Raw genomic sequence first — 17,104 nt, 5'->3', positions numbered from 1 at the left:
GTGACGGAAGCGCGAGCTCGAACGGATCTAATTTTTAGCCATGAATGAAGACGTCGAATTCTTGTCTTCTTCCTAAAGAATTTGAATTAATATATTTAACATTACATAAAGAGTACTAAATATATGTATATTGTTTCAACATCAATCAAAAGAGATAGTTTTCGTACCAAAATCAACTCAAAATAAATAAAAAAGATAGTAGACTAGAGTTGGGATGTTGGTGATTGTGTCTATGTAAATGAGAAGGAAAGAAAGGAGAAATGCGAAAAAGAAAAAAAAAAAAGGAACAAAAAATAAAACTAAATGATATGAACTTGTTTAGTGATGAAAAATTATCCTGCTGATATTCTGCGTTCGCCAAAAAGATCGACATAAAACCAGTGAAACCCTTGTTGGCAACTAATTAAAAGCAAGCAAAAATGAGGGGAAAAAAGCTCTTCTGCCACTTTGTATCCATAAACAAATTGCTAAGGAAACACTACGATACCACAACGGTAAGGTCTTCTCCGGTAAATTTTAACCCGCACTTGATGTTTACACCGAAATACCAATTTATCATATTTAGGCGTTAAATAAGATGCAAATGTATATTAATTAACTATAACTTAATAATTAGTGTATGTGAATACATGTCTCATGTATTCATTAGATTGGTACAAACATAACAACAGCAGCAAATCCAATGTAATTCCACACGTGTGATCGGGGGAGGATAGTGTATACGCAGGCCTTACCCCGACCTTGTGAAAGTAAATCTCAAACCGAGTAACATGGGATGGAAAATGGGTGATAAAGAAGGTACGAGCAAATATCAAAGACAAAGTAGTTCACCAATATCCTCGTTTTGCAGTTTGAATTCGAGATGTGGCCTTTCAATACAATATGCATACTTTCAACATGGAAGGAGCTATTTCAAAGCAAGACAATTAATACAAAAATCTAGTTTGTCAGCAAACGAATGATCTTCTAACAGAGCAAATTCTCCTGAGCCTTTTCAGAACATAAATACATTCTGTCAAAATTGATACATCAGCAAGATTAAATTTTAGGACTGCTAATTCTATGAGAAAAGCCGCCTGTGAGAATTACATCCTCATCTCAGCAGAAAAAAATGACTGCATTACCCTATTGATTTGTCAAAGCAAAAGTGGAACTTTTCCATCGAATGCTAAAAGTTTAAAATATGATTGTTGGACCACAGTATCAATAGGAAGCAACTAGGTCAAGACAATCTTCCTTAAGGTTACAAAAAAGAAACACCTGCTTCTTGATTTGCAAGCACCTGATGCAGAGAAGTCCTGCTTCAGGAATTAAGCAGCTTTTACTTTCCGTGATGGGGGACGACGAAATAGACTAATAAGATCGTCAAGACCCTGTTTAGCAATAACATCAGATTGGTTAGATGAGTTTATATTCAGTTTTCTTTTCTTTATATTTACATATTTTAATTGGTACAATAAAACAAGGAAGTTTTCGTCTCTGTAATAAAATGGTTGTGTTCGGAACAGCACAAAATTTGTAACCAAGATAAGGGAATCAGGATCAAGTAAAACCAGAAGACGTACCCTGGTGGTGATAAAAAGAAAACTGAAAAGTGTAATCAAGTATGATCCTAGTACCAACAGCAAAAGCAAGTCAAATGTCACGCTGGCAACCTGCAATGAGAACAATTTAATCAGTTATTTGTCCAGGCAAATAACTGAAGAAATGTATATTTAACTGCAGACGATTAACAAGCAGACACAATTGACTATATAGATATGGGTGTTAAACAAAAAGTATGGACCAGTAAGGCATAAAATAAGCAATCAGTGAAATAGGAAAACTGAGAGTTAAAACAATAGGTCCTAAATGTTGAAACCACAGTGGTCAGAGTCTCAGAGATAATTCCTTTATTTTTCTTGATGAAAATAAGTGGTTGGAGATGCACATATTCATCACAACATGAAACATGGAATACTGCTGCAAGAAGAGGGCTGTGCAAATACGACACTCTATGCCCATATAATAACTCTTTGGAGTGTGAAAAAACAGAGTGAACTATATGCAAACATGTATACTACTGTAAAAACTGGTCCCTCGAAAAGCAAACCTCACAATTATTCCTGTGTCTCCTTTATCTTTCTGCATCCCACAAGCTGAAGAGAAGTCATTTGCTTCTAATGGTAGGTCAGAATTAGTAACTTCTTGGTAACATTGGGGGCACTCCGAGAAAATTAAACAAAAATATTTTTGATCATTTTACTTAAGTAGATATTTGCATTTTAAAGTTTTACAGAATTATACAAGTATTAGCCAGGGGCAAGGCTAAAAGAAAGGGTGGAAAAAAAAAATATATATATATATATATATATATATGCAACTTCAGACCCCAGTAGTGGGATTATTACTGGGTTGTTGTTGTATATGCAACTTGCATTTCGAATTGTTACAGACAGTACAATTATTTCCATAATGTTAGGATGCCATGAGCAAAGCTAACAGAAAATGTGGAGATATTTACGCACCTGATATATATGCAACTTGCCACTAGTTGAATCGTAAAAAGTGAACATTCCATCTAGAGTCTCATGCTGTACATTCACCTCTGCAGTATGATCAGCTAATTCCTGCAGACATTGAGAGCACATATTGGTCAAAACAAGAAACTAAGAGGTACAGATACCACCTTAAGAAACTCAAATTGAGTTATGTCGGTAATTAAAGTGTATACTAGGGTCATATATATAAGAGAAAATAAAGTCAGAAACATTAATTGCCAAAGCAAAATGACAAAGGCAGGCCATCATAATGAGCGATAGTGATATACACGAAGATGTCCTTTATAATATACAACCAAGAAATTATGAGACTATTTGAAAGGGAAAAAAGAAACAATTAACTAAACACAAAATTTAAGCGTAACATGCCTCTAACATACCTTTTCCAGTGCCTTAATAAGCGGGTCATTTTTTGAAAGAAAAGGTGCCACTCGAGGTGTTGTAGATAAAAGATCTAGCCAAGACCTTATGTAGGAAGGATTGACGGCTAAACTACTATCGTCTGCAAATATGCTTATGTTTTTCTGCTCCTGGTTATAAATGTGTCTCTGCATATAAAGAAATTTGTTAAACAAACTTGTGAAACTACTGTTGTCTGCTAAAAAGCGGTATTCCTAATGCATGAGACAGCTCACTTCATGTTAAGACAAATGTTTGAAATAAGCAAAATACCAGAACAGATTTCTGATTACCTAAAAGAAGGTTTACAAAAAACTGAGTCACATGAAGCTGCAGAATAAAGGAGAAAGAAACATATATGAAAAATGTTTTTTGGTAATCTAAAATTCTGAACCAGCTGATCAATCACCCCACTCTTCTCTTCAGAAGTAATTCAGGATATCAAAATCATCTGTTCTCTATAATAGAAGACATGCAAAACAACATCCTACATATATTAATGCAAAATGATCATCCTCTGAAATACAGTCTCCCCACCCCAAAGAAAAAAATGATGCAGAAGATGCATATCACAATCAGGAATTTTCCTTGACGCTAAGGACCAAGCAATGTAATGAAGACAATAAATACATCTTTCATAAAGTCCTCCTCCAGAAAATCTCAAATATATATACTGACAGAACTACTCAAAATTCAATCTCTCTCTTTTTGATAAGGTAAATAGTTTAATTAATGATGGGGGAACCCCCATATACAAGCCGATACTAAAAATTCAATCATGTTGCTCATTTAATTAATTAAAGGAAAAGATGCAATAATACTCATGAACCAGCAGAAAATTTCCAGACTATTAGGCCTGAGCTCAATTGTAAACTTGGGAAACCTGAAGAGAACTTCAAAGAAGAGCAACTCTGGAATTATTCTAGATTAAGGGTAGCTATTAAATTATGATTTAAACTGATTTTATTAGCTATAGACTAGTTCCGCTAGCATAACATCAAGAGATCCCCAAAACCACAAGAAAAACCAAGACTGCAACCACTATCTGCCCAATAGTCTCAGAAGTATGATCATACTTCAAATTATAAAGTTATGCTTTTTGATGTTGAACAGAATATGTAGATGAGAATCGACTATGTCTCAAAAGGATAATGCATGACAAGACCAGACCTATAAGAGGCCAAAAAGTTCCTGTCTTTCTTTCTCAAGTTTACGGTTAGACTGCCACTGCTTATTTCTCATATAGAAGAGAACTTCATTATTGGAAGTTAAAGGTTTTTTCAGTGTACAAAATTAGAAGTTGCAACGGCTGAGACAAAAATTTCGTACTCCAGGGGAAAAGAGGTAGGCTAAAGTCCTTACCGCTAGACTTTCAGCAACAAGCTTGACACTTCGTATGATTGAGGCTTCACTGACAAAATGTCTACACAGGAAACCAGGAGTTCAGCAAATGGCCGTCAGAGAAGATACAAAAATAGAACAAAGAGGTATTAGAAGCTAAGCCACAACCTGTTATCAGCCAGATGTCCTGTGCTTTCCAGTAATTCAGGTGCAGCAGAAAGTTCAGATAGTGTTGCTGCAGTGACTCTCAACCTTGAAAACTGTTCATGCTCCCAGGCTACCTACACCATTTAGCAGTTTTAGCACAGTAAAAAGACTAAACATCGCATACAAAAACAATTAAACAAGTAAAGATGGTATATCTGACTGCTTTATTAACCAGTAAAAACAAGCTTAGTAGCTTAAACAGGGAAACTCTAGAGACTATTCAGGTTTAAGTGGGAAATGTAGTGTCTAGCTCTAGTCTAAAGAAAGTGACTGTCAAGAAATAGTCAATAAAATAGCTTAGAACAAGCTCTCTAGCTGGCTTATTTTACCCAAACGAACTGCGATTGTCAAAAACTTATACACAGATTACATGAGTAAAGGGCTTAACTTTTATCCATGACAAAATTACAGATTAATGATGCATGCAAAATTTTCGAAGGCTGCGGTTGGTCCAAAGGATCGGCCCCAGACGGATTTCTCGGTCATCAAAAAAAAAATGCATTTGTAGTTACTAGGCAATATGGAAACAGGAAAAGGATCTTCCGTTTCCTCAACTTCATGCTACATTCTTCATCCAACTCCAAAGATTTCCTAAAGCTACTTTGCAGATTAGATAAGGAAAGGACGGCTGAAAAATTCATTCTATTCACTTTATATAAAATCTTTTCCAAGTTTTCTGAAGGGGAAAAAGAGCAATGAGTTTCCGCAGAGAACTGTTCGGAATTATAAGCCAAGGTGGGGAGAAGTAGGTAAAGGAGAGTGTTATTTGAGAATGACAGGGATAAGCATGTTGACTAGGGGTGATCCAGTGTTGTGAAAAGCGCTCGCTTCAGCGCTTAAAGCGCGAAGCGAAGCGAGGAGGCCCCATAGTCGCTTCTGTGTTGTGAAGCGTAGCAGGTGATATGAAGCGTGCGCTCCAGCCAAAAAAGCGAGAAAAGCGATTGAAGCGAGATGCGACAGTAGCGAGCGCTTCGCTATATTAAGTGGCTGCCAATGTTAATTAAATTAAAAAAACTGTCTTTTTTCAAAACATCATCTGGCAGCAGAGAAACAGCAACTAGGTTTCCCATTTTCAGCACTTTTCAAGTTCAAGTTCATTAAGTTCAAGCCCAGGTATGTGATTTCTTCTTCCTCCTCCTTCTTCTTTTTCATTTTCTTTCACTGTTTCAGTTTCAAACTAGCAGCGAAATGCTGCCAATTTTTTTTTTCCCTTCAGTTCTTCTTTTCTCATTCTCTTCTTCTTCTTTTTCTTTCACTGTTTCAGTCTTAAATTGCAGCGAAATGCTGCCCAATTTTTTTCTTACTTACTGCCTTCTTTTTCGTTTCAGTTCTTCTTAGTTCTTACTGCCTTTTTTTTGTTTCAATATTTATTATATCTTTTAAAAAATTCCACTTCACTTCAAAAAAGCGAGCGTTTCGCTTCTCGCTTCACGCTTTAAGCGAAAAGGGGCTTGTCGCTTTTCCTCGCTTCACGCTCTTTACAACACTGGGGTGATCATTTTGGAGCAGTGAAACGCGATTAAATATTTCTTTCCAGATTCTTCCATCAAGGTTAATTTATTCATGTAAATGATAATACATGGAGGGTGGTTAAAAAGGAGTATGGAGATGTCTCTCTTTGCATAAGATCAGATGTGAAGGTTATCTCCACTCTCGGGAAAATGATGCTGCATAAGAAGCCTTTTGCTATGTTTCTTTTACTTTTGCCTAGAAGTTCGATTTCAACATGGTAAATCGAGCATTCCACATAGCTCAAACAAATTATTAGTAGTCTTAAAGACAAAGATGCTTTAGGGCAAAAAAAAAAAAAATATGACCATAAGTTACTAAACTCGCACAAATAGCACCAGCCAATCACCGAATCTGCACAAAGCCAAGTGGGGGTAGGGGAATGGCCACTAAGTTACTACAATCGCACAAATAGCATTAGGAAATCATCACATATGCACAAAGCCATGAAGTCAATGAGATCTGTGATTGTGACCAAACTGCACATTGAACACAAATCTCATTCTGGTATTATCATGTTTGCAAGAATAATAACTGCTTCAATCACACCTAAGGGCAGGCCTTGAGCCACAATAACCAGTTTTATTTTCTTTTTTCAATACCAGCGTTTACATTACCATAAACAGTGACAAGGGTTTCATTTCAAGTGAAAAAATTGTTGATGCCATTAGAGACAAAAGCAGTAAGAACAAGTATGGTCCAAAATAAATGGGTATGCTTCTAGCTCTGGGTGAAATAAGCAGTCTCCTCGTATATGTTTGTACAAATGTTTAGGGCTGGAAAGAGAGTTGCAAAACCATACTTCACATAAGTAAATGAAAGCTGTATCACCACAACAGAAAGCAGCCAACAAAGCTTGAACTGCAGACATAGCAGAAACAACAAATTTAAACATCATTTCTAATGTAAGATTCTGAAGCTCTAACATTGGTCTAGGGGTTTGAGAATAACCAATCAACAATCCATCAACCACAAACTAGTTGGTTATATGAATCTACATATTAATTCCACTCCATACAGTACATTCCACTCTCAGACCGTATCTGGAGGATTTATCATTGTTAGACAATTTTCCGCTGACCTTTAGCCTACCACAATTCTCCTCTTTTATCCAGACTTAGAACGGAATGTGAATCTCAGATAGGTGGAGTTCCAAGAGTGCGAGAACAGGGCAAGAAAACAATACATTATGTCTGACCATCTAAGCAGGGATATGCATTTTTCTTTAAGCGGTATATGTACTTACTCGAGGATTTGAGATGTTTATTTTCTTGTGCTTAAGACCAACTTGAAGGCCCAATTCTTCTGCTACGGTAGAGAAACCCTGCAAATATCAGTTCTTCAGACAAGAAAGGGCAGCAGTAGAAGTGATAAAATATAAAATTCTCCTAGCTTTCTCCCTTAGACGCCATTTGCATACCTGGAATATCTGCTGTATGTAGGCATTTTCTGGAGGTTTGGAGACATGAAGATGTAACTCATTGCCAAGGGACCCAACACTATTCAAACAGATAGCATAGTCTATACTCTCACGTAGACGCTGGTCAAAACTCCGAAGCCACTGAAGAAAGCTTACACATTCAAAGGATAGAACGAGACAGCTGCAACTTAAAAGGACAGGACAAAAATTTTGGGAAGGAGTGGTGCACCTTCTGAGTTCCATTGTAGTTATACGGTCCACCAGATGTCAATCCAAAGAGTAAATTATATCTACCTCTAGTTTTAGGATTTGAATATAGAGCAGAAAACAACCTAGCAATTTCAAGTAGTGCCACTACACCACTTCCATTACTATCACTTCCCACTGACAATGTCTGTAAATTCAATGATAAAAAGTGATTAAGGTCATTTATTATAACAGCTCAAAACTTAATAGAGAGAGTCATAACTTACTGGTGCAGCCCCAAATGTGTCATATGAAGCCACTATGGCAATAGTTGGGAGTTGATTTGAGTCTCCATCAACTTTAAGTCCTGGTAACCATCCCTGACATTTAACAAGTACTGATAAATGAACTTTCAAACAACATTCTACTTCATTGATTAATTAAAGTAGCTGTAAACCCATGCCCTGCCCATTATTTTTAGAAATTAGTCTGTATAATTCTTAGTCTTATATAATTCAAGAAGGAGGAGATACAATAGGATTATGGTAATATAAAACAGAAAACATTTTGGGTTAGTACAATAAGGAAATGCATCCATAGAGACTGAAAATGATTTCATTACCAAAATAAGAAAAAAAGTAATTCAATGTATTAAGCTTGATTTGAGTGACTATTATAAGTAAACAAAAGAGTTCAATGTACTGAATTGACTTGCTTGACTATATTATGAGGAAAGCAATGTATAGAAACAAATAAATTTGAGTACATAGAGATTCATAGAAAATGCATCCAACAACAACCACGCCTTAGTCCCAAATAAGTTGGGTCGGCATGAATGCATTCATCTATACTTAAAATGATTGAACTACTAAAATAAGAAAGGCCAAATAATTGAATGTACAAAGCTGATATGATTGACTACTATAAGGAAGCAAAAAGAGTTACATGCACTCAATTGATTTGCTTGACTATTATATGGAAATCAAAGTAAAGAAAACAGAATCCTAAGTACATAGAGATTCATAAAAATCGGAAAAAAAAACTGAGTGTACAAAATAAAGAACCATAACAATTATGAAAAAGAAATTAAAGCCAAGACCATATGTAGCTCCCATGAAAGCTCACAGCAGCTACGCCTCAATCTCAAGCAATTGGGTTCGGCTATACGAATCCTCATTGACCATGTCGCTCAATTTAAGCAGTAGTGAGCTGAGAGATGTCAAATCAAATTTGAAATGACCTGATGTTATAGTAATATGCATTGATTTGAGCGATATAAACTTGTTATTTAAAAAAAACAGGTCGATTTTTTTAAGACGGACGAGAAAGGTTGTATGTCAAGCATCTAACACCGTAGGCAATTAAGTCAAGTCAATATTCCTAAAACAAACATCAATTTAAGAGTCGTAGTAAATCCAACTGCTCCTATTTAAAAAACGAGGAGGTGAACAGCTGCGAACTAGAACCTGAATATTTGCAATGTTGGGGGACGCAATTCTCTTAGGATCTGAGGCAGCAACAACAAGCTTGTAGCTGTAGACATGTGATTAACTGAATCATTAACAAGATATTTATCACGAAAAAGAAATAAGTTGAACCTTCGTCAACACGACATCAAACAAGTTTGCACATTCATATTGACATCCAATCTCAGAAAGGATACCTCAAATACCAAAACTTGTGCTGCCCCATTTTTCCCATGTTGGGGCATCACAAATATTTGATACAGTCAAACAAATAATAATTTATGGACCCACTCAAGTTTTTGCAAGAATTTAGATACAGCAAAAAGTACACATCAAGTTGGTGTTTTCTCTACCATAACAAGACTGCATACATTCTTCAGTATTTACTTAAATTCTACTATACAAATAATATGCAAGTCATGAAGTCAAACCAGAGCATGTATCCATGCTCAACAATCGTGTTGCACGAAATTATAGGACCCTCCTTTTCCTTTTTCACTTTCATTTTTTTAACATTTTGGTGAACGAGCTCATTACCAACAGAGTCAAGTCAGGTAGTAAGCCAAACTTTTTTCTCAAATTAACACTTACATTGACCAAGAAAATACCAAATGGGATTAGATCAAGAATAAAATTTAATGGAATCATTTAACTATATGATAATGATTAAAGATGGCTTAAAATTCACAAGCACTTTTTTCAGATGAAGTAAGTGGTTTCATTAACGGCATCAAGTAGATGCAAATAGTACAAAAGATAGTAAGAACAAAAATGAGCTTGTTAGCTCCATTACAATGTGCCCAATTCACAAGCACTTTTACAGTAGACAGAAATTTGTCCAGACTATGTAAAATATCTCTACGACACATTCTAATCTTTTTAATGTTTTAGCATACATACACCAAACAAAAGAGGCAACTCTTCTCTCGAAAACAAAAAATGAGATTCCAACTCACCCGCCTGTGGTAGCTGTTGCAGGTTGACCACTAGCATCGTTTCTCTTAACTTCAGCTAGTACAGCATTGATATTGTCATCCTCGAAAGCAAAATATACAGGATACTGCACCAGAATTTCAAAAGGTTGAAAATTCACTATTTTGTTAACGATAAAAAATTGAAAAAATTCAAGATGAAGGATATCCACATAAATTAGAACTATTCAAACAACAGAAGTAAGGGAATGGGAGTAGCCTCCTTGAACAAAAGATAGGTGGTAAAAACTATTTCAAGGCAAAAGAGACTATAATTTCTCTATCTTTGGGAGAGGACTTATTACCAAATTTAATGTGAACTAGACACACTCATAGTTAACATGCCAAATAGTAAGTAAAATATTTCAATTTGCTCTTCATCACTCTGAGGAAGGATGAACCAGTATGCCAACAACAGAAAGGTTGGACTTAAGGGCTGCCACATTACATAATATTCCTTGTTTGTTCTCATCTCTAGCCAGAAACAGAAGCTTCAAGCGCAATTTTTAAAAGAAACACAAAAGACATTTCCCTCTATTCCCCTCTGAAACACAGTCTACAGACATCTCCACCCCTCCTTGATTGAACTCTTCTCTTTCATAGAAACTAACAGAAACAATGTTTCAGCATTTTCTGCTACCAACTAAGGAATCACAGCCATGACTTGTTTGGTCTAGATTATATAGATTGCCATTGATTATTCGAAAAAAGTGATTGCAGGAAACAAATTGTCATTTACGAATTATTTGCTTTGTTACACTAATAGCTGGTTACTAGTTCATGAGATTTAGTTATCCATCCAGTAACCAAACATCAAGCTTTTGATAAGAGTAACCAAACGTCAAGTATGACTATAAAAATGATTTAATAAAAAGTTCAAACTAATTAAGGTAAAATAATCACGCCCAAGTAGCACTAGACAAATATAACTCATGGTACATGATGAAGGATGTCCTACGCATAACATGCATTGTGCCGCATAGATATGCCAAAAGGACAAAAAAGCATGGATGATTCATTGCACTCACAGGGATATTAGAATGCGTAAGCAACCGTTCCAACTCAGCCAATTTGCTCATCAGGCTGTTAATACCCTCATCAGCACCAAATGCGTTGTCTAGATTTTCTGGACTAAGTTTGGGGGGGAGTAAAAGCAGTAGACCCCCTAATAGCTTTTTCTGTTCAATATATTCTGAATAAGAGCCAATAGAAGGGCAAGCCCATCAGAAGAGACAATCTAAATATGTATTACATGAGGAACAGAGAGTTGTACTATAACATGATCAGCACAATCAAGGTTAGTAATGTTTCGAGCAAGGAACAGCTAGAAAGTAATAAAATGTGTTTTTATTTGTTATAAGAAAATACCACCATAAGAAATATGGTCAGATTAAAGATCTTAATCTTCTATTACTAGAAAAACTAATTTCTAATAATATTGGACTGAGACGAGATTAAATAGAGCAACATGGACGGTAAGAATTCATATAGCTAACCTAAACTTGTCTAGAATTGCAGTGTTGTTGTTGTTGTAGTAAGTAACTCTTTTGTAGATTTTTTGGAATTGAATCATGACCAAGCCTCAATGAGTGAAGGTCGTTAACAAATGTGCTGAATTCATTCTAACATGGTTACTTTGGTGAAGAGAAGAACAATAATCTTCTCGGTCAGTTTGTGAGGCCTTAAACAAACTTATCCACTATGTTTATACCTTCTTCTCTATCCAGCCTCTCTGCCCCGCCCCCCTCCACCCCAAATTACTAGCTTCCCTTTTCTCCTCTCATTCACATGGCCTTACTCTATCTTCAAAACAGCTTACTCATAAGCATTGTGCAAGAAGATCCTGAAGAGGATAGATCGGCATTTGTTGGCGACATATCTTTTTGTTATACCGATGTTGCACTTTCACTATTAGTTCACAAAACCAACACTAGCTTTGCTATCTAATCATCACCCTGCGTCACATTTTATCAGGGTTATGCATTGCAAATTATTAGAGAATCTTTGAGAAGACAGAACGAGAAATCACAAACAGCTCAGGTCTTCAAAATGGTGTATGCTGAAACTGTCCATGCTATTTGGTTAAAGAGAAATCAGAGAATCTTTGAGAAGAGGGGAAGAGATTGGGAAAGCATTGCTAGAACTGGTGCCTATGTGTGCAATACCGGGGCATCTGCTGGAGTTAGAAGTTTGTTACAGTCTTTCTTCTTTTAGTTGGTTAGTTTAGGAGCTGTTAGGTTCCTATTCTTAGTGTTCTATCAGTAATTACAGAACAGATAGAAGAGACACTCTCTAATAGGTGTGCTTCCGGTTCTCTTAATAAGTATATAGAGTTCTTAATTTGTTGGTTGGTTTTTTTGGGACAGCTAGCTGAGGTAGCTAAATCTCTGGTTTTGTAATTGCTACTTTGGTGATAAATAAAATAGTTTGATTACCCCCCAAACTTCTTAGCTCAACCATGGTCAGCAAGTGTCTCAATCATTTTAGTGATCCAATGTCTAATCTTTGAACCAATCCTGTTTAGTTTTAGAGCTTGAAAAAAAATATATCAATCCACTACATCTCAATCTCAGACGAGTTGGTCAATAATAGGAATTCTCTATATACTTTGATCTATTCTGGTTGATATTCTTTTCTTCTTTTGTAATAACCGAGAAATCATCGAGGGCTCTATTTTGGTCCATTTTATCCCAACACTTGCAAGTAACTCGTCACTTAAGGCAAAGAGTTTCTTTCGCTCTTATCTCTACCAGATCTAAAGTGTCGCAACAACGGAGCTTTAACCCCGACTAGTTGGGATTGGCGAATGACTTGCCATGCTTTCTGGGCTTGACTCTTGTGGGATGTGCTCAGCCGCCTCCAACTCTTTCTGTGGGTTAGACAACTTTGTTAGGTCAGCAAACAGCAGTAGAGATCAATTAATCGAACTCTTGAAGACAAGGAAAGCACTGATTCACAAAGGAGTCCGGCATCGGGGCCATTTCTCTAGAGGGGTTTTTTCTGTTAGGTTAGAGCTTGCAGGTCCATTCTCTCTTGCTAAGAAGAGAAGTCTACCTTTCTCTATACTAGAGCACAGGGGGAATCAAATTTAAAAATCAATATATGAACAAGAGAGTAACAGGGTAATAAAAAGTAAATCAATCGAATAGCTAGTCCTTCCTTTCTTTCTCCTTCCTCATTTCAGGTTTTAGAGGAGTTAATTTCGCGCAGGGCACCTGTATAAATTTTTCCTTTCTTTTATGGCTTGCTGTAAGACTGTGGGATCCAAATGTAAATGGGTATACACAGTGAAATTCCAGCCAAATGGGGATCAGACATATGAGCTCTTTATATATTCAATTCTATTCAAGTCTATTTCATTCCAGTTCAATATAGAAACTTCTAAACCTAGATATTCTCTAAATCTCACATTTGTACCTAATAGACTTTTTTCCATCCCTACTAGATTTAGTGTAAGTATAACAACAAACTATGCTTTAACCCCAACTGTTTGGAGTCACCTAGTTCATAGGCGTATCCAGGATTTCACGAGAATGGGTGCACCCAGGGCGAAGCTATGTACGACGAACTGACCATCGTTCGCCGAAAAATTATACTATGTATAGGGTAAACTATTACTAGTTTTTTAAAAAAAAAATAGACTTTGAACACCCTTGCATAACCCACTGGAAAAGGATGTTAAACATTTGAACACCATTATTGAATTTTCTGGCTTCATGAACGTTATTATTTTTCAACCCAACTTCATAAATCAAAGAAAAAAGATAAAGAAACAAAAGAAGAAGTGAGATTGATAAAGAAACTGGAAAAATATGTGACTTTTGATGGTAGAAAAGTTGGTATTTTGCTGATTTGCAGAAGACTTAGAGCGCCAGAGAGTTTTGTGTGGAGAGGTATTTTTAATTTAAGGGATTTTGAAAGTATAACTGAAAGACTAAGAAGCAGTTATGTAGTAATAAAAAGAGGAAAAGAAAAAAAGAACGTGTGTGCTAAAGAGCATGGGAAACTTTAAACTGCGGGCCCAGGAGCATGGGTATGTAGCCAATTTATTAATTAAAAAGTGAAATAATGGATAACTTTAAAAAGGGTATTGCGGGGATTCGAACCACCTACCCGATGGATGGAAGGTGCACTTCTCTACCAGTGCATTACAATGTTCACTTGAGTATGGGTTCACCCATACAAATTCAAGTATTTTGTGCTGAAATTTACTGGTGCTATACAAGGTTTAGGGAAAGGAGGATGGGTTCACGTGAACCACCCCCTCCCATGTAAATCCGCCCCTGACCTAGTTGAACGAACAATATCCTAAACAACAATGGAATTTTGAAGTATGTCATTCCAATACTGCTAAATAACTTGTCTTTTAAGGCAAATAGATACTCCGTTAAGACTATAAGTTCTCTAAATCACACATGTATTCCTACTTCGACCTAATATAAGAATTACAACAAGCTAATCTTAGTCCGAACTAATAGGTGACGTTGAGAAACGTATACGGACAATATTGAAATTTCAATGCAGTAAGTCATTCCAAAAATGTCTCTTAAGGTAAACTAGAAACTCTCTAAATTTTCAAATCTCATACTTATTGCTACAAGGACCTAATGTTAGTGTAACAACAAACTAGTTAAAAAAGAAGTAAAAAATCAAGATAAAAATATAATTTGATGGCAGTAAATTAAAAACTACATCTCTATTGAGAGTGAGGTTTCCGGAAATTCACAGTTGTCCCTGCCCGAACCTAATGTAAGTAGAACAACAAATCCAGCTTTAATCCCAACTAATTAGTTTCACCTTGTTGAAAAAGCAAATATTCCAGCAGACAACAATGAAATTCTAAAACATTCAATCATTCTAGTACTCGCAAGTACTGTGTTTTAAAAGTGAAAACAAGAGCGACAAGGTCCATAATATTTAAAGAAAAAGTGAAAAGTCAAGCATGCTATTCATGGAAAATTAAAGAATGCCAGACATGTATGAATTTAGTACAATAATGATCAAACGTAATTAAAATAACTAATTCAGCATTCGATATACAAAAATGTTAATATTAATCCAACTCGTCAACGTTGAGATTCAAAGAACCACTACTTTTCTTTTATATAACTTTCCACGTCAAACATTGATGTGCACACTTTGAAGTGCATGGCTTCGCCCATAAAGTGATAACCTCTTGCGTAGCATCGGTTTAAGTGATAGAGCAATGACTTTTAATAACAGTACATGAGTAACTTGTCATTTAAGGCAAATCAGAGACTCCCTAAAGTTATAGGTTTCCTTCGCATGCTTATCCCTACCACACACATAACGTAAGTAACGGATTAAGCATGGTATCTCCTAGTTGATAAAACATTTAGAAAGAAAATAACATATTGAAGCAGTAGATGGAGTTGCACCTTTAATGAGAGTGAGATTCTCCAGAATCTCACACTCACTCCTACGAAACTAGCATAAGCACAATAACTAAACTATAGTCCCACTAATTAATATGGCTTAGTCCAAATAACAAATATTTTACAGAATCAATATATGGAGCTGCATCTTTAATGAGAATCAGGTTCACTAAATCTCACACTTATCCCTTCTTCAGTAACAACAGCTACAACCAAAGGATTTAAGTTATATACATTGACAGTGTAATGATCTTTTTACAATATCGTGTAATTTAACATGTTATAGGATGCTACTTACCATTTCTTTTAGGCTATCAATCAATAATATTAAATAGAGCTATTTGTAATTCCTTTTAAATGACCCGACCGATTTTGTACACCGCCGGTGCATAGAACATATAGCCTATTTGGCCAAACTTCCAAAATCTGCTTATTTTGAAAAGTATTTTTTTTTAGAAGTGTTTTTTGACAAGGTACTTTTAAAGAGTAGTAGTTTGTGTTTAGCTAATCAATTTGAAAAATATTTTTGTCAATATTCGAGAAGCAATGTTTTGCTAGGCCAAGGTTCTAAAAGTGCTTCCGGAAAAAGCTACTTTCTTCAGCTTCTTAAAACAACTTCTGTTACTACTAAAGAATACTTAATTTTTTCCTAAAAGCTTGGTCAATCATCTCAACCCTCTAAATTAAGCACTTCCTAAAAAATGGAGTAATAAATAAGCACCTCCCAGAAGCTCGGTCAAACAGGCTAATAAAGTCAAAAGTTAATCCTAACAAATAGATATTTGCTAAAAGCTAAATTCCACACAAAAATGAACGAAATTTCGAATCCACAGTCGTGGCAGTACCTTTAATGAGAGTGGGATCCAATTCCCTAACCGGAAGAATGAGAACCGTACGAGAGAGATCGGAACCGGAGCCACCAGAAGCAAATAAGGACGAGCCAGCGTGGTGATTAAGAACAGCGAGCCGAGAACCGAAGGGGACACCGGAGATATCGTACTGAACAAGCCGGTAGACATCAACGACGGTGACGGCGTCGGAGAGTTCAACAAAGGCGATAACGGCGATGATTAAAGCAATCACTGGGTAGTACATCGGGTCTATTACTACTGGTTTACTACGAGAATTCGCCATTGAAAGTGTGTGAGTGTGTGTTGTGTTAGGGTTTTGCAAAATATAAATGTTGATTTTGAATCTAATATTATTTTTTTTCTGGTTGGTTTCGAATCTGATTGATCAGTAAAATAATGTTAAAATAATGTTTGACAGTTTGTATAACTGTAATGTATTGTAGTTTCTTGCCTTTTTTTTTTTTGGTTTCCCGCCCGGTGTTCGGTATCCGCATTGGAGCCCGACTATATCCGGATTCGCGCCGGTTAGGCTCCATTCAGGGGAAGTGCTCCCTACCAAGAAATTTTTCATAATCAGGGCTCGAACTCGAGAACTCTGGTTAAGGGAGTAGCAGTCTCATCCAGTGCACCACATCCTTTTGGTGGTTTGTAGTTTCTTGCCTGGTTTGTAGTGACGACTATATCCGGATTCGCGCCGCGTAGGCACCATTTGGAGGAAGCGCTACCTACCAAGGAATTTTCTATACTCAGGGCTCGAACTTGAGAACTCTGATTAAGGGAGTAACAGTCTCATCCAGTGCACCACATAGGTGGTTTAT

At 36.2% G+C, this 17,104-nt stretch overlaps 1 protein-coding gene across 2 annotated transcripts; it reads right to left on the bottom strand.

Annotated features, from left to right (window-relative positions):
• Nucleotides 1-826: 826 nt before the first annotated feature.
• On the bottom strand, nucleotides 827-16,739 carry LOC107821836 (uncharacterized). Of its 2 annotated transcripts, XM_016648294.2 has the most exons (14): nucleotides 16,281-16,739; nucleotides 11,068-11,231; nucleotides 10,025-10,128; nucleotides 9,069-9,135; nucleotides 7,890-7,982; nucleotides 7,646-7,810; nucleotides 7,417-7,557; nucleotides 7,243-7,320; nucleotides 4,449-4,561; nucleotides 4,302-4,362; nucleotides 2,921-3,088; nucleotides 2,508-2,609; nucleotides 1,566-1,655; nucleotides 827-1,373 (listed from the first exon to the last, which is right to left on the bottom strand). In XM_016648294.2, exons 1-14 carry the CDS (start codon nucleotides 16,567-16,569, stop codon nucleotides 1,311-1,313), a joined length of 1,698 nt encoding a protein of 565 aa, XP_016503780.1. In that variant the 5' UTR covers nucleotides 16,570-16,739; the 3' UTR covers nucleotides 827-1,310. The 2 variants fall into 2 exon arrangements, with proteins under 2 accessions (XP_016503780.1, XP_016503781.1); XM_016648295.2 differs by lacking the exon at nucleotides 11,068-11,231 and having other exon boundaries at nucleotides 16,281-16,659.
• Between the last annotated feature and the right edge of the window lie 365 nt (nucleotides 16,740-17,104).

The sequence above is a fragment of the Nicotiana tabacum genome, chromosome 22 (genome assembly GCF_000715075.1).
Source record: "Nicotiana tabacum cultivar K326 chromosome 22, ASM71507v2, whole genome shotgun sequence".
Taxonomy (NCBI): Eukaryota; Viridiplantae; Streptophyta; class Magnoliopsida; order Solanales; family Solanaceae; genus Nicotiana; species Nicotiana tabacum.
The sequence above is the reverse complement of the archived record's forward strand: the minus strand, read 5'-3'. Positions and strand labels throughout refer to the sequence as shown.

Bases quoted from the DNA above. Each gene is read 5' to 3' on its own strand.
- LOC107821836 (XM_016648294.2), bottom strand. From the start codon at position 16,569: ATGGCGAATTCTCGTAGTAAACCAGTAGTAATAGACCCGATGTACTAC. The intron at 7,983-9,068 runs GTTCTAGTTCGC...GTTAAATGTCAG, and splicing joins CCAACATTGCAAATATTCAG to GGATGGTTACCAGGACTTAA. The intron at 1,656-2,507 runs GTGCGTAAATAT...TTCTCATTGCAG, and splicing joins GCAAGTTGCATATATATCAG to GTTGCCAGCGTGACATTTGA.